This window comes from Aspergillus ochraceoroseus, assembly GCF_002846915.1.
Source record: "Aspergillus ochraceoroseus IBT 24754 chromosome Unknown P175scaffold_5, whole genome shotgun sequence".
In the NCBI taxonomy this organism is placed as follows: Eukaryota; Fungi; Ascomycota; class Eurotiomycetes; order Eurotiales; family Aspergillaceae; genus Aspergillus; species Aspergillus ochraceoroseus.
In genome coordinates, this window is record NW_024468480.1 from 307,261 (window position 1) to 330,026 (window position 22,766).

At 48.9% G+C, this 22,766-nt stretch overlaps 10 protein-coding genes across 10 annotated transcripts; 5 read left to right on the forward strand and 5 right to left on the reverse strand.

The window, feature by feature from the left end:
* Positions 1 to 1,034: 1,034 nt before the first annotated feature.
* P175DRAFT_0439160 (putative NUDIX family hydrolase) lies at positions 1,035 to 1,954 on the forward strand (the record flags this gene model as incomplete). The annotated part of the gene is made up of 2 exons (XM_040893944.1): positions 1,035 to 1,361; positions 1,442 to 1,954. The coding sequence occupies 2 exons, from the start codon at positions 1,035 to 1,037 to the stop codon at positions 1,952 to 1,954; spliced, it is 840 nt and encodes a 279-aa protein (XP_040751222.1).
* Positions 1,727 to 3,283, reverse strand: P175DRAFT_0501995 (MutT/nudix family protein). The gene is made up of 5 exons (XM_040897288.1): positions 3,267 to 3,283; positions 3,090 to 3,175; positions 2,892 to 2,984; positions 2,407 to 2,647; positions 1,727 to 2,348 (listed from the first exon to the last, which is right to left on the reverse strand). The coding sequence occupies exons 2-5, from the start codon at positions 3,138 to 3,140 to the stop codon at positions 2,110 to 2,112; spliced, it is 624 nt and encodes a 207-aa protein (XP_040751223.1). The 5' UTR covers positions 3,141 to 3,175; positions 3,267 to 3,283; the 3' UTR covers positions 1,727 to 2,109.
* Positions 3,284 to 5,211: 1,928 nt separating this feature from the next.
* Positions 5,212 to 6,237, reverse strand: P175DRAFT_0480434 (HAD family hydrolase; the record flags this gene model as incomplete). The annotated part of the gene is made up of 2 exons (XM_040895432.1): positions 6,017 to 6,237; positions 5,212 to 5,955 (listed from the first exon to the last, which is right to left on the reverse strand). Exons 1-2 carry the CDS (start codon positions 6,023 to 6,025, stop codon positions 5,212 to 5,214), a joined length of 753 nt encoding a protein of 250 aa, XP_040751224.1. The 5' UTR covers positions 6,026 to 6,237.
* A 1,142-nt stretch (positions 6,238 to 7,379) lies between these two features.
* Positions 7,380 to 9,362, forward strand: P175DRAFT_0257179 (initiator tRNA phosphoribosyl transferase family protein). Its single transcript, XM_040892713.1, has 5 exons — positions 7,380 to 7,858; positions 7,951 to 7,985; positions 8,064 to 8,236; positions 8,311 to 8,977; positions 9,039 to 9,362. The coding sequence occupies exons 1-5, from the start codon at positions 7,512 to 7,514 to the stop codon at positions 9,191 to 9,193; spliced, it is 1,377 nt and encodes a 458-aa protein (XP_040751225.1). The 5' UTR covers positions 7,380 to 7,511; the 3' UTR covers positions 9,194 to 9,362.
* Positions 9,041 to 10,373, reverse strand: P175DRAFT_0501998 (aldo/keto reductase family protein; the record flags this gene model as incomplete). The annotated part of the gene is made up of 2 exons (XM_040897289.1): positions 9,639 to 10,373; positions 9,041 to 9,574 (listed from the first exon to the last, which is right to left on the reverse strand). Coding segments are annotated over exons 1-2 (761 nt in total), but the record flags the coding sequence as incomplete, so codon positions are not given.
* A 690-nt stretch (positions 10,374 to 11,063) lies between these two features.
* P175DRAFT_0501999 (alpha-actinin, sarcomeric (f-actin cross linking protein)) lies at positions 11,064 to 13,755 on the forward strand. The gene is made up of 4 exons (XM_040897290.1): positions 11,064 to 11,439; positions 11,582 to 11,648; positions 11,741 to 13,348; positions 13,404 to 13,755. Exons 1-4 carry the CDS (start codon positions 11,384 to 11,386, stop codon positions 13,611 to 13,613), a joined length of 1,941 nt encoding a protein of 646 aa, XP_040751227.1. The 5' UTR covers positions 11,064 to 11,383; the 3' UTR covers positions 13,614 to 13,755.
* Positions 13,756 to 14,154: 399 nt separating this feature from the next.
* P175DRAFT_0502002 (putative RNA binding protein) lies at positions 14,155 to 16,226 on the forward strand. The gene is made up of 7 exons (XM_040897291.1): positions 14,155 to 14,269; positions 14,361 to 14,426; positions 14,780 to 14,811; positions 14,878 to 14,915; positions 14,983 to 15,043; positions 15,105 to 15,174; positions 15,243 to 16,226. The coding sequence occupies exons 1-7, from the start codon at positions 14,231 to 14,233 to the stop codon at positions 15,996 to 15,998; spliced, it is 1,062 nt and encodes a 353-aa protein (XP_040751228.1). The 5' UTR covers positions 14,155 to 14,230; the 3' UTR covers positions 15,999 to 16,226.
* An 83-nt stretch (positions 16,227 to 16,309) lies between these two features.
* P175DRAFT_0502005 (WD40 repeat domain-containing protein) lies at positions 16,310 to 18,218 on the reverse strand. Its single transcript, XM_040897292.1, has 6 exons — positions 17,851 to 18,218; positions 17,669 to 17,782; positions 17,572 to 17,611; positions 17,401 to 17,496; positions 16,688 to 17,331; positions 16,310 to 16,610 (listed from the first exon to the last, which is right to left on the reverse strand). The coding sequence occupies exons 1-6, from the start codon at positions 17,858 to 17,860 to the stop codon at positions 16,474 to 16,476; spliced, it is 1,041 nt and encodes a 346-aa protein (XP_040751229.1). The 5' UTR covers positions 17,861 to 18,218; the 3' UTR covers positions 16,310 to 16,473.
* A 182-nt stretch (positions 18,219 to 18,400) lies between these two features.
* Positions 18,401 to 21,184, forward strand: P175DRAFT_0502006 (WD repeat PLAP family protein). Its single transcript, XM_040897293.1, has 3 exons — positions 18,401 to 18,560; positions 18,669 to 19,122; positions 19,184 to 21,184. Exons 1-3 carry the CDS (start codon positions 18,513 to 18,515, stop codon positions 21,052 to 21,054), a joined length of 2,373 nt encoding a protein of 790 aa, XP_040751230.1. The 5' UTR covers positions 18,401 to 18,512; the 3' UTR covers positions 21,055 to 21,184.
* Positions 21,185 to 21,229: 45 nt separating this feature from the next.
* Positions 21,230 to 22,251, reverse strand: P175DRAFT_0502009 (NADHX epimerase). The gene is made up of 4 exons (XM_040897294.1): positions 22,195 to 22,251; positions 22,072 to 22,137; positions 21,913 to 22,007; positions 21,230 to 21,786 (listed from the first exon to the last, which is right to left on the reverse strand). Exons 1-4 carry the CDS (start codon positions 22,226 to 22,228, stop codon positions 21,349 to 21,351), a joined length of 633 nt encoding a protein of 210 aa, XP_040751231.1. The 5' UTR covers positions 22,229 to 22,251; the 3' UTR covers positions 21,230 to 21,348.
* Between the last annotated feature and the right edge of the window lie 515 nt (positions 22,252 to 22,766).

Here is a 22,766-nt window from a genome sequence, read left to right on the forward strand (position 1 = left end):
TTGTTAAATTAGGAAGAAAAGGAGACACAAACGTGACTGTCGAGAGAGGGGAAAGAAAGAAAGAAAGAAAGAAAGAAAGAAAAAAAAGGAGCAAGGAAGAGGGAGAGGGAGGGAGAGAAGAAAGCCAAAAGAAGCCCAGGTAGGAAAGGGAGCTAAGATACTCGAATGCAGCATGAAATTAAGACCATCCAGTAAGTTAGGTATCGGAATCCATTAGCTGGACGTGGCAAGGTGCAGGGGGAGGGAGGGGTGATCTATCTAGTAAGCCGGGAGTAAGTACAAATACCAGTATTTAAGAAGGGGGAAAGAAAAGGATACGAAGCTTCCAACGCAGATGAACCGGTGGATGTGGATGTAGATGTAGAAGAGGAAAAAGAAAAGGAAGAAAGGAGAAAAGTCCATGATCTGATGATCTGATGATCTGACCCCGCAGTGATACAGACAGAATACATTAGAGACAATGAATGAAGGCATTAATTCAGGTACTTTCCCAGCTAGGAACTAACTTAATATGATTCTATTGTCTATTGTAAGTGACAGTGGAGCATTCCAAATATGGAGTAATGATAGATTATATTAAATTAAATATTTCTCTTTAAGCCTTGTATGAAGCCCAAGCTAATAAATAATTATCATCATCATCATCATCTTAACAATTCCTGAATTTGTTGGTTCCAGAATCCGGTCGTGATCATCCTTTCAACGTCATCATCATACGGCGTTCATTAGTAGATTGTCTTTAGCTCGTCTCTTGGTTCCTCTGTCTTCCTTTCCCGACACGGCCAGCTCCCAGAGTTCATACATAACCCCCGGGTGGTCTGATAGGTCTGTCTCCATCAAACTTGTTTCTCGACGTCCAACCTGCTGGGATCACCAAGACCTAAACTGGACCTTGTCCGGTATAGCCCCCTGACACGTCCTCGGGAGGGGAAAGAGGCTAAGACCCTTGACCTATGATCCGGAGACCCAAAGTGTGGCTGTACGCGTCCAGATTTCTGCGACCAAAGCTACCAGTTCCGGCCATCAACCCGCCAATGTCGACCTCTGCCAAAATTTCGGGCAACGGAATTAGATCCTTGCCCATCATCTGTCCGCCAGATCTTTCCAAGGAGGATTTGTTAGGATTTCCAGCGTTCCAGATCTGGTTCTCGACCTTGCAGCGCTCCTTGAGCCGGCAGCACAATCCCTCGCACGAATTCTACAGCGACCCTTACGTGCTTCGCAAAATCCATGTCCAGGCAATCGATCGCTTCGGTGGGGGGCGGTTGGGGTTCGTGAAACTCAAGGCCGATGTATCCAATTCGGGTGGCGAGACTCTGCCCGGAAGCGTGTTTTTACGCGGTGGAAGTGTGGGAATGCTGGTAAGTTTTCGTGATTTTATTCCCATCGGATTAATATATGAAGGGTGCATCCTCATCCTGGCTATTGCCTCGTTATTTAGCTACTCCTCCAACCGGATGACGTTCTACCAACATCAGAGGTTGATAAATGGGCGATCCTGACGGTACAACCCCGCATCCCGGCTGGATCGCTTGCGTTCTCGGAAATCCCCGCCGGCATGCTTGATGACAGCGGATCCTTCGCGGGAGGGGCAGCAAAGGAAATAGAGGAAGAGACCGGCTTGAAGATCTCCCAGAGCGAACTGCTGGATATGACCTCTATTGCCCTACAGTCCGTTGAAGAACCTGAAGACGGCGAGATCCTCCAGAAAGGAATGTATCCATCAGCGGGGGGGAGCGACGAGTTTATCCCTCTGTTTTTGTGCGAGAAACGAATGCCACGGAAAGAGATCGAGGCATTGCAGGGCAAACTAACCGGATTACGAGACCATGGCGAGAAGATCACGCTGAAGGTCGTACCGCTGAAGGATCTGTGGAAAGAAGGGCTACGAGACGGGAAAACGTTGGCGGCATGGGCATTATATATGGGGCTTAAAAAAGACGGCAAAATCTAGGACGAAGAGAGCAGGATGCTTCGATTCCTGGGGTTTGCGATTGATGGCGGCTAGGCCTATCGATCCGCCGTTGCGGACACCCTTCGCCCAGAGGAACACATAAGCGCAAGTATATTCAAGTCTAACGGTCTATGGAAACACGGTTCGAATCTCCCTCAGAGCTTCAGCTTTTTTGCCAGTTCGATCCCCTCAGCTATCGTACCCACCCGGGCGTCGATGGCATACCCCTCGGCTTCAAGCTTCTTCATTTCGTCAAATAAGGTGGCGAGAGGAACCGTAAAGCACTCGATGAACTCGTTATCCTCAAGCTCTGGTTTGGGATTCTGGTTCTCCGGCAAGGACATGTCGACACGGACATGGACCATGTTGAGGTTTGTATTGCAGAAGCCGGGGTCTGGCTTTGGGTCAATGCCATCCAATGTACCGGGGATATACTAGCAAATACGACTCACCGTTATACATGACAGTGCTTGTTTGTTCCGCGACACCGACGTAGCCAGTTTCCTCTTTCAGTTCACGCACCGCGCACTCCTCGACTGTTTCACCAGCATCGATGAGACCTGCTGGTATTTCAACAACTACCTTGTCGATGGGCGGCCTGTACTGTTTTTGAAGGAGGAGCTCGGGCCCTGTGGTTTTGTTTAAGATGGTCACAATTCCAACTCCATCAATTTCACAATCTGCAGGTCGAGTCTAGGATGATTAATCGATAGATTAGTAAATGGCCTGATCAACCGCGGGTTCTAATCTGTGTGGTTGGCCGCGAGTAAGGGTATGATTGGCCTTGTGTTTGCTCCCAGCAATCAGCAAGGACATAAATGACTTTCGGAAAAAGGAAAGGGGGGTAAAAAAAAAATATCAATGATAAAAAAGAGTCTAAGACAGAGACAGACGCAGCGAGGTCGAAACCATCACATCGAGTGATAAGGAGGCCTACCTGTCGTTCTGCTGATTCCCAGGTTCTTTCGACGCCATTAGGATCGGAATAAGTGATCTTGACTGATCTGATCCATTTCGCCTCACTCGAATCCTATTGAAGTCAATTACGCATTCAAATCAACATGCAACACCCAGTCCATGTATTACTCGAATGCATGTAGACAGCAAACGAACTATATCAGGGAGAAATACCTACCAGGGGCTCTGTGGATAGGAACTTGGACTTTCCGTACTTCGGATCCGACATGCTAGATTTTAACTAAATCACAACCACAGAAGGGCCTATTCAGTATAGAATGGAATAATACAATCAGTGCCTACACTGTGCCGGCAAAGCATGGACCATTGGACGTGGACGTGGACGTGGACTTACCTCGGGGAAGATCTATTCTGAATCCTGTATAGAAGAAGAATGAGTGAGGGGCAAGAAAGGGGGAGGAGGGGAACTAATTCCTCCTGTGTCTTATTTTGACCGCCTCTCTTTGGAGTATGCAGGACGAAAATAGTAACAAACGTGGACATGGGAATCACCAGAATTGCTTCTTTGAGCACCAGGCGGTGTATTCTTTCTTTTTCTTTGTCTTTATAGTACGAGTATATACATAACTATGCCTAGTGGAGGTGTTAGCTACGAAGAGCTACTAATATCTGATTTATAAAGAGGCTAATTACCATATAATCTAAGTACTCGTATACTACTAGTTTAACTACCTGCTAGGATACGGAGTAAGCTAGATCGAATAAATGAGGCAGCTTTTTAAAGATAAATAGAGGCTACTGACTCTTATGTTCTAACTACTGACACATCTCCTATCATGTAAAAAAAAAAAAAAAAAAAAAAAAAAAAAAAAAAGATAGAGAAGAAAATAGACATGCTATTTTCCATAATAAGAGCACACAATACTTACAAGGGCGTAAAGGTATATACTACAATTCAACAGGATCTTGAAGCTAGCACTTTGATATAGAGTATAAGGATATTCCTTGTGGATATCAGATCAGATAAATGTGTTTTATTAATATACAGTACTACTCGGTAAGCAATTATTATATCCCCAAAAAGTCTGTATGGTTCATCAACCCAGCCAGCGAGCAAGCTGAAAGGTACCTAGGGTAGGTACCTCGCCTAGCACATCCCCCAGTCTCTAGGACTGAGACCTTGCTGGTATATATATATATAGCATACGACGCTTTACTCCCCTCCCTCCCTCCCTTTTGCTCTGCTCTATACCTAGGTCACATATATACAACCAGGACTTGAACCCCGAGGTCTTTATGTGACGAGCTATGAAAGCTTCTGATGTGTGTGAGGTGAGGTGAGGTGAGGTGAGGTGAGGTGAGGCACTGGCCCAAGGAATGGCGGGAGGTCATATTAGGCGATTGGGAGTTTCTGTCGCCGTAAGCAGGCTGTCTGTCTGTTCCCTTAGCGTAGTGTTTAGGAATAGAGGGGCATGTGGTTGTAAAAGAGCTTGGTTTGCACATACATAGTTAGGGGACTGGGAAGGCAATAATAGAACAGGCAGGCCTTGGACTAAACCTGACCCCGCTACAGAGCTATATACAACTGTTCTAACTTGCAACCTCACGCTGGAAGAACCGGGGGTTCTCCTATATTGTACTAGGTATCGTACTACAGTGGTAGAGTTTAGACCAAAGGTACTACTAATGTACTCCGTGCTAAAGACTCACATGTACCACTACATGCCTCCGTATACCTACATCAGGCGTGTGTTCGGGCCTCCCTGCATGAGAATGCTATGCTTACTGCTGTTGCTGTGGTACGTGTTTGATAGTCCCTCCCTTGCGTTACATCGAAGTTCGAATCAACGAAGCTCCCGCCTCGCAGGTTATAGCAACCACAACTACTAGTAGTTAGTGGAGCATCCGTCCCTTTGCTTAAACGTATTAATGTTGCGGCGGATCTCGGTTGGATGTCGAAGAGGACTGACCCCAGCTTCATCTTACCACGACTACGCCACCGCCCGGGGACCCCGTTGGGGCACTATTTCTGAAGAAATAGTTAGGTATGGAGAAGGAGGAATTGTGGAGAAAGGTGTTCTATTCTCTTGAAACTTAGCGCAGGCTGTAGACGCCCTATCTGGGTATCTTGGTGTCCATCAGAACCTGTCTATACTAGGAAATTGAATAATAATGCATGTATCCCGATAACTCTGCGAAATCCGGAAAAAGAAAGAAACGAGAATGTGGAGAATTGGAAAAAGAGAAGGAGAAAAAAAAAAGAGCTAGGAAAATCATTTCGTAAAGAAAGATGCGTTCGCTGTCGTAACTTCATGTAAAAAACCGTAGGAGGAACGGGTTCACAGAGCGGGAGACACTGCGCAGCTCTCAATTTCCTCCAGGCACTGGGGAAATTCATGCCACTCTCTCATGATGACCTGAGCACCAAGCTTCGTGAGTCGCTCGGCCATCTCTTCCTGCTTCTCTTGACCGGGGTAGCTTCCCACGTAACCAATGACGGCAATGTTGGCGCGGATGGCGCTCAGCGCACCGGAGATGCTGTCCTCGATAGTGACGGTCTCCTCGGCCTTCTTTCCGCAGACATCCAAAGCGTGGAGATAAATAGCAGGGTCAGGCTTAGAAGTAGGCTTGGGAAGAGAGGTTGCAGCGCTAAACACACGGTCGTAGTCGAAGTACTTGTCCTGTCCGACCTTCTGGATAGAGGCACGGACGCGACGCAGGGCAGAGGAGGAGACCACGGCGAGCCCATACTTTTTCTCGGCAAAGAGCTTCTCAAGTTCCTCAGTGGCTCCTACACAGGGCTTGGCCTTTTCAAGGAGTTTGGCGATAACCTTGTCCTCTTCCTTGGTAACATACCCTTCAAGCTCCTCCTTGGGCATTTCGAAGCCAAACTTGTCCTGGAGCGAGCCCATCATTCCGCGGAAGTTCTGTCCAACGAAGTCCTGGATCAGCTGCTCGCCAGTATAGCGAACATCAATGTTACGCGTCTCCAGGATTTCATTGGCGAGATCGGCGCAGGCCTCAAAGGCTAGCTCTTCCGAGAGAACAAGGGTATTGTCGCAATCGAAGAAAATCTCTGTGATCTACACCCCGGAGCAGATTAGTGACCCACCAGGAATATGATAGAATTGAAGGAATGCATACCTTAGGCATGGTGGATGATGTTGGAACTATGTGTGAAGTTCGTGTGGAGTCAAGATGAGAAGAGTGGATGGATGGGAGTTTGAGAGGTTGAAGGGATTGGGAAAGTGTTGGGATGAGCGATAGAGTGAGAAAAAATTGAGTATGGAAGAGGTGATGTGATGACACAGGAATTTTGAGTTGGAATGAACAACGGAACGAAGAGGCAAAAGAGGATATTTGGGTTCCTTAAGTAGATGGACCACGAGAAGAGGGGAAAAGTTGATACTGGGCAGGAGCGGGATAGCGGGGCCTTTGAGGTCATATCGTGACGTCTGCGATACTATAGTATTATACACTGTAGAATAATAACTACCTAGGTAACTAAGTAACTACAACTGCAGACAGATCTAATGATGTGAGGTACTTCGTGCAGACACTAGTTAGACTTACCTAGGAAGAAGACACTGAATGATTCTATTGAGTACTACTATCCAGAATTTACCCCTCGCATTCCTGATGATTTCCTCAGTATTACACGACAATTCCCGGGACTCTGCAGTCGGAACACGAATCCCTAGTCTGTCCTGAAGCAAATATTACTCTATCCACAGACGAAAATGAAAAATCCTTGCTTCCCATCCCAGCGCGCTTATGAGACGAACTGTAATCGAATAGGCACCCTATTGATATCACCGGAGCACTGTGTTCCAGCACCTAGGATTCGAATATATGCCTCAAGTGCTCAATCTGGTTGTAGTTTCTCTCTCTCCAGGGCTAAGCCACGAATCAACAAGAACCCTGGGTGCGCTATAACCTGATGCTGTGAGACTAGCTCTCAGTATTCCCTAGGGATTCTCCGGGGGGGGGGGAAGAGCGGGGCGAATGAGCCTGAATGCAACCGTCTCTTTTTTATTTTCATCTCTGCCTGGATCTAACTGCGAAGGTGCAAGTGCTCGGTGCAAGTGCTCGGTACGTGCATTCGACTAACACCAGTCTAATCCTTCTCGACTTAGATATTCGTATAATTGGCTCATCCCGGAGTATAGAGAGAGAGAGAGATGCTTCCCATAGGGCTTCTGACATTCTCCAGACACATGGTGGGGAGGAGGAGGAGGGAGATGACGGAGTAATCAACCATATCACAGTCTGTTATTCTCCACAGGACACCTCTGGGTCTGGTTCATTTGTCCGCCCGTTGGCTGAAGACCAGCTGGTATTGTGCACGTCTTATTGGTCCATTTCGCACCGGTGAATACTTTGGTTAAAAAAGAGCGCCTTGAACGACGTCTGATTTCGCACAGGACTGGGGTGTTGAATGGATACTGGATAGTGCTCGATATGATCATTTCTGTATAGCTGAGGTTCAAACTGCGCAAACTTGGAAATTTCCTTGTTGAGGGTTCGGATTTTGACGGGTTCTCCACCTCTCAGTGCTTTTGCCCCTTCAACCTTCTCCGTCATACGCTCATAACGAGATATTTGCGACTTGAAGAGAAACGAAGAAATCCTAGCAGACATGGGTAGTGATACTAACTTCCCCGTGTCCGTCTCGTCTCTTCATTTCCCCTCCACCACCGAGCGGTTATCGGTGTCCCAGACGCTAGCCTCGTTGCGACGATCCGCACTTTCAGTCACCAACCGACTCCGTTCGATTGAAGCTGACGCTACCTTTGTTACGGAGGTTGCGAGCCACTACGACCTGCCTCTGGTCGCCAACGAAAGATGTGGCAGCTGGTATATCCCGCCTGACTCCAAAACAGGCAGCGCGTATTTCAAGAGCACTGACGGCCATACGGGCCAGTGGGATTTCAGCTTTCGCAGACTAAACCTGCAGATTCTCCCGATTGCTCGGGAGCATGGGGGGTTAGTGAGCTCCTGCTATTGCCCTTGCCCAAAAGGCGTTCAGCGTGGTTTTTCTGCTCTAGCTAACCACCACTTACCAATGATCTGTGCAGCTGTATTATAGTGGATTCCACTCGTCGTGGCAAATGTAAGTGCCTTCGTTGCTAGCTTATGGCTGATATTAGCTTCCTCCCGTCGCTCTATCTGACAAGCTACCTTCCCCCAGTGATGCCCGATGCCCTGTCAAAAACTATTCCTATCTGGTGTGCCGTTGTGAATAGGGCACTATTCCCCTCGGAGACTGCATATCATTCCGTGAAATTCCCGCCAAACTACCTAGGGATCTCGGAAGAGTCGCAGATTGAACAAAGAATCAACGGCTTTGTCGATTCGCTCAAGGTATCTTTACCCCCAAAAGGCGGCAAAAAAAAAATGCCGCGTCAAGGCGTACACTCGACTAATCCATATCTAAGGGTCTTAAACTGGATTTGGATGAGCTTAGACAACAACTAGGGAAGCCAATTCGGCTTGCATGGGCGAATCGCTCGTATTTTCATCCAACAGACCTCCACAAGGGAAATGGCTATAATCTTTTCGTCCTATGCTCCGCGTCCAAAAGAGTCCATGGAGCGGAGATTTCAGAGGGCGGTTATATCCAGGGGGCAGGGGACGATAGTGAGGGTTGGGCTCACGGTCTAACACCACCAGTTTTCTGGGCTCACAAGTCTACTCTTCTGGCACAAGCTGAGGAAGATCTACCCGAAGTAATTGAAGATTTGCTACAGGAATACCGCAAACAGGATGTTGGCCATCAAGCGACTCTGGTTGCACCAACTCGAAACCTGTATATCAGTCAAACGAATCCGGATATTAACGAAAGCGGCCGCTACGATCTTGTCATTGATTGCAATGGCCGCCCATCGGCTGTCGAGGAAACCCCGAAACGATTGAATCTGGGGTGCGCCTCTTCGAAGCTGGGGGGTCGGGACCTGCGAAACCATTTGGACAAGGTTCGGGCTTTCATTAGGTCGCAGTTGGGCTCGGATCCATCCCAGTCCCTGCTAGTTACGTGCGAGTCAGGCAAAGATCTTTCTGCTGGAACCTTGCTGTCTATTATCTGCTTGTTCTACAACGATGCGGGTAGGTTCTGTCTCATCGAAATTATTCCGCTCCTTGCCCTTCCATGCTGACGATGCTCCAGGTGAATTCACTGAGCCGCGCGTGGACCAAGTGATTGGCAAGCAGTTCATCCGACAGCGCCTTGCCTGGATTGTCTCATCGAAGCACGATGTGAATCCTTCCCGGTCCACCCTGCAATCCGTCAACGCCTTTCTAATGCAACGGCCAGACTATTAAACTCTCAGCATTTGCATTATAATTATAATATCTAGATAGAGCGATTTATTCATTAACAACAGCTTCCACAATGGCCCCGACACTTCCCTGATCCAGTGCATTTAAGACGGCCATATCCTCGTCAGCGATGTTGAAGTCAAATACATCGGCGTTGGCCACAATGCGCTCCGGATGATCGGTTTTCGGTAGCGGAACCCACCCCTTCTGCAATGCGTAGCGTATCAGAATTTTTTGGGTTGTCTTCTGGTATTTATTTGCCAATTCGACCAGTGTAGGATCGTTGGCCTTATAGTTTCGGACGATTGGGGAATAGGCCTCGACGATGATTCCATTCTTCTTACAGTATGCGTCGATTCCCCGTTGCTGACACCAGGGGTGGAGCTGTGCGGTTCATGTCAGTGGTTGTCGTCACTGTACAGGAACGAAATATCCGCGAAGAACATACCTCGATCTGGTTGACGTGTGGCGGCCAAATTTTCGCATATGCCTTCATCTCCTCGATATGTTTCGCTCCAAAGTTGCTAACTCCGATGCTCTTGGTTCGGCCAGCCTCCAGGAGCCTTTCCAAGGCCTGCCATAGATCCTTTCGGCCCGAAGAGCCGGAGCTAGAGCTATGAATAAGAAACAGATCGACATAACCATCCTTTCCACCAATGCTATCCACACTCGCGACCAGCTTGTTATAGGTCGCTTCTGGCGAACCCGCCGGAGCAAGGATCTTCGTTGTCACGAAGATTTCGCTGCGAGGAAGACCAGAGGCTCGGATCGCGTCCCCGACCTCTTGCTCATTTGCGTAGAATTGCGCCGTATCTAGGTGGCGGTATCCCACCTCCAGAGCCTTGAGACAAGACTTTGTGCATTGCGCGGGAGAAGAACGGTAGACGCCGAACCCGAGGCGGGGGATCTTGACGGAGGAGTTAGGAAGGGGGAGGAGGTCGGTGATGGTATAGTTCGTCGACATTGCGGTAGTATCCGGTTGCTAATGGCCCAAATATGCCAACAATTACTTCGTCGGAAAGGCGATAGCAAAATGGTTGACTCGAGAACGTAGCTGTCTCGCGTGAAGAGTGAGAGGAGAGGAGAGGTGTTTTGATGGATGAGGCGGGGAGAAGATTCGGGTTGTCGCTTTGGTTCGTACCCCGCCGCCGACCATGATATCATACACCAACCCCTTCTCTATTGAAATTGCGCCATTCTTCGTGATTTCCTTCAGTTCCTAGGAACAATCATTGTATACAAGTCTTAACTCTTCTGATGAAGAAAAGAAAAATCATCCTCTATTGTCTTACCCGCCATTAATGGGTTGAAGAAGGTCCGTTTCGAGACGTTTTTTCCCCCCCCTCCGATCGAATACCACTGGCCCCTCCATAGTAGGAAGGTGACTCCAGCCACCGATTATATCCATACTAGCTCCATCGTCTTTGTTTATTCCAGACACAAAGGAAGAAACAAACTGTCCTGGATCTAGGCTGGTCTGTTACCAATCTACCAATCTAAGAGATGGTCTCCTGGTTCCTCGGGTTCCAACCCGGAAATGAGAATAGATTCCCTCGTTACAGGCACGGGGTGGCTATTCTTGCTGGAAGTATTTGATCAGTGTCTCTGCCACAATGATAAACTCACTTATTTCATCGAAATCTGCAGGCTTTATCTATCAATGCATTGTCTGTTGGAATATGCAGGTAGGTTTACATTCCTTTATATATAGTATATGCGCAACCCAGCACAATCAAAGTTAGCTTGGACACTAAATTAATCCATGCATCTTAAATATCAACAACAACTTAAAAAAAGAACAAAGAGTCCATGATAATAAATATGTAGATTAATATTCCTACCACAAACCAAAGAATGTTAGCCGGTGGTTGTTGTGGGGGTCCAGAGAAGGGGTTGTTGACATTTAATCTAGCATAACTCACCCCTTACAAAGTTAGGAGTCTTTCTTTCAACCCAAGCGGCCGAACTACATTAACTAAGACTTCTGCTTTTACACTCTTTTAGCCTTGTCTCTTGTGAAGATCCTACCCTTTTGTCGTCCTCAAATCCTCTACCGAGTAGATACCTATCCATTATCGATAGTGGTTACCTGGTCCCTGCCGACTTGACTCGCATCCTCGCTCCGATCGCTGATTGACAACAAATCTTCCTCCCCTCCTCTCTGAATGTTATCTGTTTTCACCACCCTGCATCATGTTGTCGGTTGAGAAGTCGTGGGTTAATGTACAGCAAAAGACCTTCACAAAATGGTCCGTATTCTTTTCCTTCCTCCCACCCCTCTTTTCCCTTGCTCCCTTCGCTTCTGCTTGGTCCTTGTGTTTTGTAGTCCTTCAGGCCCTCACCTTGGCTCATTATTGGGACTGAAAGTGCTAACATCTTGGGTTCCTGTAGGCTCAACGATAAGCTAAAAGTTCGAGATATCTTTGTGAACGACTTGGTGCTTGAGCTTTCCAACGGTGTAAGTGCATTCCCCTTATCTCTCTGCGAGGCTATTACACCCAAAAAAACAGCATTTAGTCATTAACTCGACTCCCGTTCCCCCGATCTTAGGTTATTCTTATCCATCTCCTCGAGATCTTAGGCGGAGAATCGTTGGGCAAATATGCTGCAAACCCGAAGCTGCGGGTGCAAAAGTTTGAAAATGTCAATAAGAGTCTTGACTTTATTAGGGGGCGGAGAATTCAGATGACCAATATCGGTGCGGAGGACATTGTCGACGGCAATCGGAAAATCATTCTCGGTCTGATCTGGACGCTTATCTTGCGCTTTACCATTAGCGATATCAATGCGGAGGGTATGACGGCGAAGGCAGGGTTGCTGCTATGGTGTCAGAGGAAAACCGCTTGTTACGAAGGGGTTCAGGTTCGGGACTTTTCGACAAGCTGGAATGACGGTCTTGCCTTCTGTGCCCTGCTGGATATCCACCGCCCCGATCTGATCGACTTCGATGCCTTGGACAAGAAAGATCATCGAGGGAACATGAAGCTTGCGTTCGAGATCGCCGCCAACGAAATCGGTATCCCCGACCTCCTCGATGTTGATGATGTTTGTGACGTCGCGAAACCAGATGAGCGGTCGCTTATGACATACATTGCCTACTGGTTCCATGCCTTTTCGCAGCTAGAAAGAGTGGAAAATGCTGGTCGACGAGTGGAAAAATTCATCAACAATATGCATGGCGCATGGGAAATGCAGAATTCTTACGAGCAGAGAATGAAGGAGCTTTTGCGTCTAATCAGGGCACAACGTGATGCATGGAAGACCTCGTCTTTCGAGGGAACATACAAGGACGTCAAGGAGCAGGCCTCCCAATTCGCCTTGTACAAGAGGAATCAGAAACGCCAATGGGTAGCGGAGAAGTCGGACCTTGCTGCCCTTTTAGGCAACATCAAAACGAAACTTAGCACCTATCGCCTTCGCGCCTACGATCCACCACCAGAGTTGTCCCCTGAGGCTTGCGATCAAGAGTGGGAGTGTCTCACTCGTGATGAGCACGAACGCAGCCAGCTGATCAACGAAACCATCCGAGATATTAAGAACGCTCTCCGTCGTTCTTTTGCAGACAAGGCAAATGACTTTGCATTGACCCTGAAAACGCTCTCTCTAGCGATCTCTGGTCTTGATGGTGACGTCGAGGACCAGATGGCCCATGTGAAGAGGCTCAACGACAACCTCCCTCCGCTTGATGCATTCTTAGAAACGATAGCGGTGCTGGATGAGCAATGTGCGGAAGCAAATGTTGAAGAAAATGATTATACGACATATACTCTGGATGAATTGTCCTACGAACTGACCTTGGTTAAATCAAGTATATCCAAGAAACTGGCTTTCCTAGAGAATCAGCTTGTGGCCCGGAACATGACGAATCTTACTCCAATTCAGCTCGAAGAATTTGAGTCAGTCTTTCGACACTTTGACCGCGACTCCTCCAACACCCTCCACGAGCTGGAGTTCTCGGCCGCACTGGCGAGTCTTGGTCTTGTGTATGACGAGGAGGAGATGCACCAGGTTTATGTGGAAACGTGTGGGCCTGCTAGATTGGTGCAGAACGCTGGCGTCAGCTTCGAGCAGTTTATTCATTTTATGGTCAGCGTAACGGAAGACCAGAATACCGCGGAGCAGGTCTTCCAAAGCTTCCGCGAGGTTGCGGATGGCAAGGTATGTGTTTGTTTCTCATTGATTTACTTGGTTGCGGAGCCTGACTTCTTTCTAGCCATACGTCACAGAAATTGACCTGCGGCATTCCCTTATTCCTGATGAAATTATCGAGCATTTGGTACAGACGATGCCCCAACACCAAGGGCCGGATCTATTGGAGGATAGAGATCTTCCGAAGTATGACTATATCAGCTTCATGGAGAAAATGATGGACAAGCACCCCGACGACAGCCAACACAGAGCGTCTGTAAATGGCAGGAATTAATAATAAGTTAAATTTTTTTTTTTTTTCCAATTGTGGTTGTTTTCAATTTCCTCTCCGTTTCCCGTTCTTGTTTGATGTTGCTATCGGTGTTGGCTGGACCTAAACGGGGGGGTTTTGTCTCTGGGTTAGCGATTAATTTCACAAGGCATAAGTCAGGATCACAGTCGAGTATTTCCCTTCTCATTGCATTCCCATATTTTCGTCCGTCTCATACTTGCATTTTGTGTTGGTCTCAGCGAGGAAAGTTTGGGAGTTCTGTCATGTATACCATAGCCCCTCGGGGGGTCGTAATGATCCAAATTCTAATAAACAATTGAACAAGCCCAAGGATTTCATAGAAAATGCCCACATATATATACTTCTTTTTATCTCAATATATCTTATGGCAGCTATTTGAGGCGACCGTCCGCTCTATTGCACGCGGTGCCGATAAACACTCACGTGACCAATCTGCCTGGATATCAACGACTTGTTCCGTCCTTTGATCCTGTGCTCCTCTCTCTCTCCTTCCATTGACACATCTCCGCTGCTCAGTTACATTACGGACTCTGATACTATATCTTTCATCGCTTGTATTTCGATTCCTTTCACCCTTAACCTTCCTTTCCGCGTCCAAGATGGACCGCAGCTTGGACGAGATCATTGCTGAGCGCCCTGTAAGCCTTTCCATTGAACAGCTCTCGGATGTTCCAAATCGCGCTGCCCTTCTCATTCCCATGGCCGGACTAACGTGAAGCGTATTTGAAGAGGCAAAACCAGAACCAGAACAGGGGCCGTCGTCCTCAAGGCCGCCGCTCAAATGGCGTAAAAAAGGTGTGTCTTTTTGCCGATTCTGAAGCTAAACACATCTCACCTCAGAGAGACTACCTTAAGGGGGATTGCTAGACTTGTGTTTTTTTTTTTCTGCTAATCTGTTGAGATTACATGTACAGGTCCTTCCTCCTCCTCCTCCTCCTCCTCCTCCTCTTCCTTTGCGCCCTGGTTGCGCAGTGTGATGAGCAAGAAAGAAAAAAAAAATACCTCGGTGGTCCTGTGATTTGTCCTTCAGGTAGAACAGAAGGGCCACGAATGGTCTACGCTACACCACGCAGAAATGATGGAGCAGTTTCATGATAACCTACATTGATTTCGAGCTGACCTTGTCTGTATTTCTTTCATCACAACAGCCTTATCGAGATGACCGTGTTGATTTGGATCTGTAAGTCGCTCTTTCGAATGGGATGGCCAAATTTCTTTTGCTAATGAGGTGATGCTGCAATTCTAGTGATTGGGTCCATGACAAGTATGAAGGCGATCGCGACAGTATGTTCTGAAACCTATTTCTACAGCAACGGCAGTGGAGGATGTCCTTAACACATGCTTTGCTTAGCACGCCCTTCTCGTGCCCCTCGTCGTCCTCGTGGTGACCGCTACTCTCCGTCTCCGGACCGGTACGTTTCCTCGGATGTATAATGGTCGCTCAATACAATGGGACTAATAGAGATCGAGCAGTAGCACGGCTACAGGAGCTAAGCTTCGCATTGAAAATCTTCATTACGACATCACAGAGAACGACCTCGAAGTAAGCACTCTCGCCGTTGTTGAGCAACCTGCGGTAATTAAGCAGTAACTAAAAAATCCCTCGGATAGGACCTGTTCACCCGGATCGGACCTATCACTAACCTATCCATCGTTTACGACCGAGCTGGACGCTCTGAAGGCGTCGCCTTCGTAACCTATAACCGCTACACCGACGCTAAAACCGCAATTGCTGAATTCGACGGCGCCAACGCCAAAGGCCAGCCCATTCGTGTTTCCATAATATCCACTGGCGGCAGCGGTTCCGGTGGGGGTCGACGGGACCGAAATCCCTTTGACAACGTGGAGAAGCCTAAGGGTAGTCTTTTTGATCGTGTCGAACGACCAGGTGGTGGTCGTGACGCCCGCAGCTTAAGCCCCGGCGGAGACCGCGATCGAGATGATGGCGGAGAAGGCGGTGCGCGACGTCGTCGCGGCCGTCGCGGAGGTGCTGCGCCTGGTCGCCGCAGCGACGTCTCCAAGCCTGCGCCCGATCACATCGACCGCTACATACCCGGACAACGATCTCCTACTCGCCGAACCGCTAATGGCGGTCGACGACAGGGTGGGGGCGAGAACAAAGGCGGAGAAAATGGCGGTGGTCGTCGCTCTGGAAACCCACGACCCAAGAAGACACAGGAGGAACTCGATCAGGAAATGGAGGATTACTGGGGAACGGCGACTGCTGCTGCTGGCTCGGCTGAGAAGGATTCTGCTGCCCCTGGCCCTGTGCAGCAAGCGGCGGTGGCTTCTGCTGCCGCAACTGCTCCAGCTTCCGCTACGGCCGCCCCGGCAGGTGGTGATGATGATATCGATATGATCGAGTAAACGGCCAAAAGAAATTTGTGTACTACCACTACAGCTACCATTCTCCCCACTACTCATTCACGGAGAACATGCGCACGACGATGTGCTCTCATTTGTAACTACTACACGAGTATTATTTCCTTTGGGTGTGCGATGGCTAAGTTTAAAATCAGACTGGGATATTATTGTATGCATCGGTTGCTGCGGGTCTAGCTCGGAATTTTATTAGTTGAATAAGGCGTCTTCTTGTCTATAACTATTTATCTCCTTTACTCTCTCCCCCCCCCCCTCCCCCCTTCCTAGCGGTGCTAGGTTATCGTTACATGTAGATAGGGGTGTGTCTAACTCAGAAGAATCCTGTTACGTATAGGAAGAAGAATGACAGTAGTAGGTATGAGAGTAGTTAAAATTATCTGCTTGGTCTTGATCAGATGAGATCAGACCTGACCTGACCTGACCTGGCCTGAATTTTCTTTATGGGTCTTTATTAATTGCTTTAGCGCCATAGACCATACGGCTCTCTACAGGCTTTCCATAACTTGATGGTGCCGTCTTCACTTCCTGTACCGTACAGTTTCCCGTCTGGAGAAAAGCTCACGGACCAGATGGGGCCATGGTGGCCCTTTTGGACTTCTAGAGGACATGTTAAAATGTGTGTGTGTTCAGAATAATACTAACAACGCGATGCGATGGCAAGGCAGGGAACCTACCGAGTTCTTCATCTGTGTGCAAATCATACACCCGCGCCCAGGTATCATCAGCACTGCCCGTTACCAAACGGGCAGTGTCGTTGTTCACGGCGGCACTGGCCACTTCATACCGGAAATCGATTTTCTTGAGCAGTCGGCCGGGGCTGAGGCCGTCAAAGAGATAGACGCTTTTTCCAGCGGCAACCGTGAGGATACCGGGGTCATTGGGTCGGACGGCGAGGGTGTTCAGCTCACAGCTGCCGATGTTACCTTCGACGACGTACTCGACAACGGGATGGCGGGAGCGGAGATCCCACCATCGGATCTTGCGGTCTTCGGCGGCGGTGGTGAGGATGTTGTAGTCCCGGTTCCAGACGATGGATTTGATGGTACCGCCATGGACTCCGGGGCCAATTTCATAGCTAGTCACTGGCGCTGGAGATCCATTTTCGGTCGCATTGGACGACGGGAATGTAGGCGATGAGCTGGTACTGCTGCTACCGCCACCGCCACTGCGGGTCAAGTCGAAGATGCGGAGCTTTTTCTCGAAGCCACCGGTGGCTAGGACTTGCGGCGAGGGCTGAAGAGGGAACGCAACCGCTCGACAGATGTGGGAGTGCTGGAGGGTGTGTAGGCATTCGCCGGTATGGGTATCCCAGACCTTGCTGTTCATGCGCGTTAGTTCAGATGGAGCGGGAATATTTCTTATGATGGAAAGGCGGGCCTGAACTCACGCTGAGAAATCTGCAGCAGCGGTTGCGGCAATGTTGGCGTCCGTAGAAAGACGAGCTTGCCAGACAGCTCCCTTATGTCCCAGAAATGTTCCGATCCTAGGGGGGGGGGGGGGTGGGTGGTTAGTCGGACAAGACTTGGGGGCGCGGGAAGGATTTGAGACCCGAACATACCAATCGCCGGTGATACCATCCCGCAGCATGGGGTTGTTATCTGAAAAGAGTCAGTCGGGGAGGGTTTATTGAAAAGGGTATTATTATTAATATTAACCTTTGCAGGCAGATACAAGGTAGTACTGATCATCCTCTACTGTGGAGGAGAAGCTGATATGCGGCACAGGACGAGAATGTCCGTGGCAGGTTAAAGGCACAACTTTGGGGATATCTGGGAATTTGGGGCTCAGTCAGAGATGAGTAATTGTAATCAGGGCTGTCGCGACTGCATGGACATACCTGAAGCCATGATGAATCTGCAATTCAAACCATATACCAAAATATCAAATCCACAACGGCCGTTAAATGCGTCAAAAAGGAGAAGCTGGATCCACCCAGAAACCAAGGGGAACACCCAGGGGAAGAATACGATGTGAGAGATGAAAAGAGTAGAAATACAGAAGGAAATTCGTCAGTCTCGTCAAGTCATCAGCAGTGGGAGGGTGGGGTTGCTAATATTAAAAAACGATGGGCGAGGAGGAATAAAAAGGAAGGGAAAGGTCGGGGCAAAGGACCGATGAAGAAGGATGAGAAAGCCCAGCAAGAGGGGGGGAAGAATCAATAGATCTCCTCCTTCTATAAACTCCAGCCCAGAAGCATACATGAAGTCGACTTTTTGATGCTTCGGTTTTGAATCGTCAGAGATTCCGGCAGAACGCCCGACTGGCTCACCGCCCACATGATGATGCCCCTCACCGTTCTGGTATTAGTTAATCTTACAGCATTTCGTATTCACTAGTAAATAGTGAGCAGTTAACTACGGAGAGAGCTGGATACGAATTGGGGTACCTTTGTACTCATCATCTCATCTACTCACTTTCCTTCCCTCTCCACCTTCCGTCTCTCTCATTTTCTCCTCCAAGACTCTCTCCCCTGAACCCTGAACTGTCGTCTGTTTATGTATGCCTGAGTTCAAGATCTCCGCTGCTTTGGAAGGTCACGGTGATGATGTAAGACAACTGATTCCCCTCTCCCACCCCCTCCCGCCGCGCTCTATGACTACACAACGAGCGAGGTAGAACTCATTCAATCGCTAATCTCTTCCTATGTATCTGTAGGTCCGTGCCGTGGCCTTTCCCAACCCCAAAGCTCTATTTTCTGCTTCTCGAGATGCCACCGTTCGCTTCTGGAAGCTTACGTCCAGCCCTCCCCCCACATATGACTACACCATCCCCTCGCATGGTTCAGCATTTATCAACGCCCTAGCATATTACCCTCCCACACCCGAATTTCCCGACGGACTGGTATTCTCTGGAGGTCAAGATACAATCATTGAAGCAAAACAGCCTGGGAAGGTTGTGAGCGACAATGCAGATGCTATGCTCCTAGGCCATGCCCACACGATCTGCGCATTGGATGTATGTCCGGAAGGAGGTTGGGTCGTGAGTGGAAGCTGGGATTCCACTGCTAGGCTGTGGAGGATCGGGAAATGGGAATGTGACGTGGTGTTTGAAGATCACCAGGGGAGTGTATGGGCGGTGCTTGCTTACGATAAGGACACCATCATTACAGGTACACACAATCCAGCGTTCCACCAAATACCCTGGACTGACTTACGCAACTATCTATTTAGGATGTGCGGATAATATAATCCGGATATTTAATGCCTCAGGAGCTCTTCTCAGGAGCATTAAAGATTCTCGAGACGTCGTCCGGGCCCTGTGCAAGCTACCACCCTCGCATCCTACAGGTGCCCACTTTGCTTCTGCCAGCAACGATGGAATAATCCGCCTGTTCACGATCCAAGGTCAACTTGTGTCGGAACTACATGGCCACGAAAGCTTCATTTACTCATTAGCCGTTCTGCCGTCGGGCGAGTTGGTCAGCTCTGGAGAGGATCGAACAGTGAGAGTCTGGAACGGTACGCAGTGCGTACAAACTATTACCCACCCCGCAATCTCGGTCTGGAGCGTTGCGGTGTGCCAAAATAATGGCGACATCGTCACAGGAGCAAGCGATCGGGTTGCTCGGGTTTTCACTAGGAGCCCAGAGCGTCAGGCCACCCCAGAGGTAATACAGCAGTTTGAAACCTCGGTCAGGGAGTCTGCGATTCCTGAGCAGCAGGTTGGTAAGATTAATAAAGAGAAGCTTCCAGGGCCCGAGTTTCTCCGGCAGAAATCCGGGACGAAAGATGGTCAAGTGCAAATGATTCGTGAAGCGGATGGGAGTGTCACTGCCCACACATGGGCAGCAGCATCCCGGGAATGGGTTGCGGTAGGCACCGTGGTTGATTCTGCTGCTAGCAGCGGGAGGAAGACGGAATATCTTGGCCAGGATTATGACTATGTTTTCGATGTTGATGTTGAAGACGGCAAGCCCCCTCTCAAGTTACCCTACAATCTCTCACAGAACCCCTACGAAGCGGCAACCAAGTTTATTCAAGATAATGAGCTGCCCATCAGTTATCTTGACCAAGTTGCCCAATTTATCGTGCAGAATACCCAAGGTGCTACCCTTGGTCAGTCTAGCCAGGGGGCCGCCGTCGCACCTACAGGATCCGACCCTTGGGGTACAGACAAACGATACCGTCCTGGAGATGCATCCGCCGCAGAGTCAGCACCGATACCTGAATCGCGCCCGAAGGTCCTCCCTCAGACCTCGTACTTATCCATCAAAACAGCCAATCTGAAACTGATCGCCAGGAAGCTGCAGGAGCTTAACGGCCAGTTTGTCTCCTCTGAGTCGAAGGATGTCTCCTTGAGTCCCTCTGAGATCGAGACGGTGGTTTCGTTATGCAGTGATCTAGAAGCTTCAGGCGCTCTGAAAGATTCCCCTTCCGTGAAAACGGGCCTCGTCCTGCTTTTCAAGATTGCAACTACTTGGCCAGCTGCAAATCGACTGCCCGGTCTTGATCTTCTCCGACTGTTTGCTGCTGCAACTCCCTTGGTCGCGACCGCAGATTATAATGGCCAGGACCTCATCTCCGGGATCCAAGCAAGTGGTGTGTTTGATCCTCCCGTAAATGTCAACAATGCGATGCTTTCAATTCGGATGCTGGCGAATCTCTTCGAAACGCCTGCGGGCCGTGAATTGGCTGTCGATCGATTCGACCAGGTTCTTGCTGCGGTGAAGACATGTCTCGTCAACAGTGGATCGTCACCAAACCGAAACTTGACTATCGCTGTAGCAACGCTCTACATCAATTTGGCCGTGTACTCCACATCGGAAGGGCGAAGCTCTACGCTCGAGTCTGGGAAACGGGGATTGGCACTTGTTGAGGAGCTGATGGGGCTCTTGATGAAAGAGAAGGACTCTGAGGCGGTCTACCGCACTCTTGTCGCTCTAGGAACATTAGTCAAGGAACTGGACAGTGAAGTGAAGGCCGCTGCCGTGGAAGTTTACGATGCTCGGAGCGCCTTGCGCAAGATTTCGGGCTCTGGTCTCGGAAAGGAACCGAGAATCAAGGGCATTATTGCAGAGATCGAGGATTGTTTGCCTGCGTAAGTCGAACTGTAGCGTTCAATGCATTTTGCCAGCGTTTCCCCCCCCTCCCCCCCGAAATCGGGCGGCAGGCTTAGTATAGATTTATGTTGCTAGCATGCCTACATTCTCAATCAAACAACGCGTTTACGAATATTCTAGCTTATAGAAGTCTAGCAAGTAATTCTTGAAACACATTCTTCAACACACAGCCTTGATAATCCTATTTCTCTTCTTTTACTCTTTAGGTTCTCATCCACCACTGTCATAGGTACCTGGTAATTAGTATAAAATAAAACCTTGAGATCATAACCAAAATCAAAGTCTCCCCTCCGTATCAACCCCAACCTCCATAACCTGATCAATCCCAGGATACCTCGGCAAATCCAACGCATATTTCTCTGTAATACTCTTGGTCAGGAATCTCCCGCCTAGAAAATGCCGTCCCTGGAAATACCTCACGCAGGGCTTGGGCGCCGTCAAACTAATTAAATACTCCGGCATGAACTTCGCCCCGGGGCCTTCCTTGGGCGGACCACTTTCAATGTCCCAGGAACTGGGCGCATCCACGCTTAATACTGGGATCGGTGCGGCTTCGATCTGCGAGATTATGGAGGGGAATGGTTCGCGGAGGGGACCGCCGAAGGAGAAACCGAAGATGGCGTCGATGAGGAAAGTAGTGGATTTTAGGGCTGTGGGGAAGTCTGAATCGGTTATGAAGGGGATGGACAGGTTGTGTAGTTGGGTTTTGAGACGCTGTTAAGAGAGGATTTGGTAATTTGGGGGGAGTAATATTAGTATTGTAGTAGTGGTAGCGCAGTGATGTGCTTGCTAGTAGTGGTCTGGTTCTTGGTCTTTTGGGGATATATCGGTATACAGTACCTGGTAAAGCACATTTCTGCCTTCCTTCGGATAGTAGATTGAAGGCGTGTAGCCGTACTGGGCGAGATGGCGAGCAGCGACGAGACCATCGCCTCCTGGTTGGGGTTAATTGGTTCGTTTCTTTATCCTTGCTGTTGTTCCTGTGTATGGTTGACTTGCCGTTATTGCCTGGGCCGCAGACGACAAGGACATTCTTCCCTGCATTAGGAGGATGGACGCGGTATACTAAAAGAGCCAGTCAGTACGGTCGCGATTCGAAATCAAGGAACCGTCTCATCTTACCTGCTTGCGAGACAGAGAGTCCAGCTAGTTCCATCAATTGGTCCAGGGACCAGCCGCCGATCTCCATGAGGTCCTTGTCCAGGGAAGCTGCATCTTTCGAGGAGATGGCCTGGCTTAGGATTTAGCATTGATTTTGTTTAGTCGGTAATATTTGGATATACAATTTTTGATATTCGAAAACGCATACCTTTAGTGACATGCTTGCGATTCTATAGTATCTTAGCGATGCGGGGATACAACGCTGGCCTAGGAATGCGCGACGTATCATACAACAAATCGTCTGACCGAAATGCGAAATGTGCTACTGCTGGCGAAATATCTAGAGAATGATGCCGTGAAACTAGAAGAAGATTTATGAGATCCAGACAATGATGGTTCGAGATAGTCGAGGCGAGATGAAGCTCTTGAGGTTTTTGATTGCATCATTGCCACTGTATACATATCTCATGTCCCCACCTGACTACCAACACTATTCCGCTCCGGGATCCATCGGAACAACATATTCTCCGTCCAACTTTGGAATTTGGTCTCGGCAGTTTTGATGCTTCACTTCAACATCGAGCTGTTGTTGT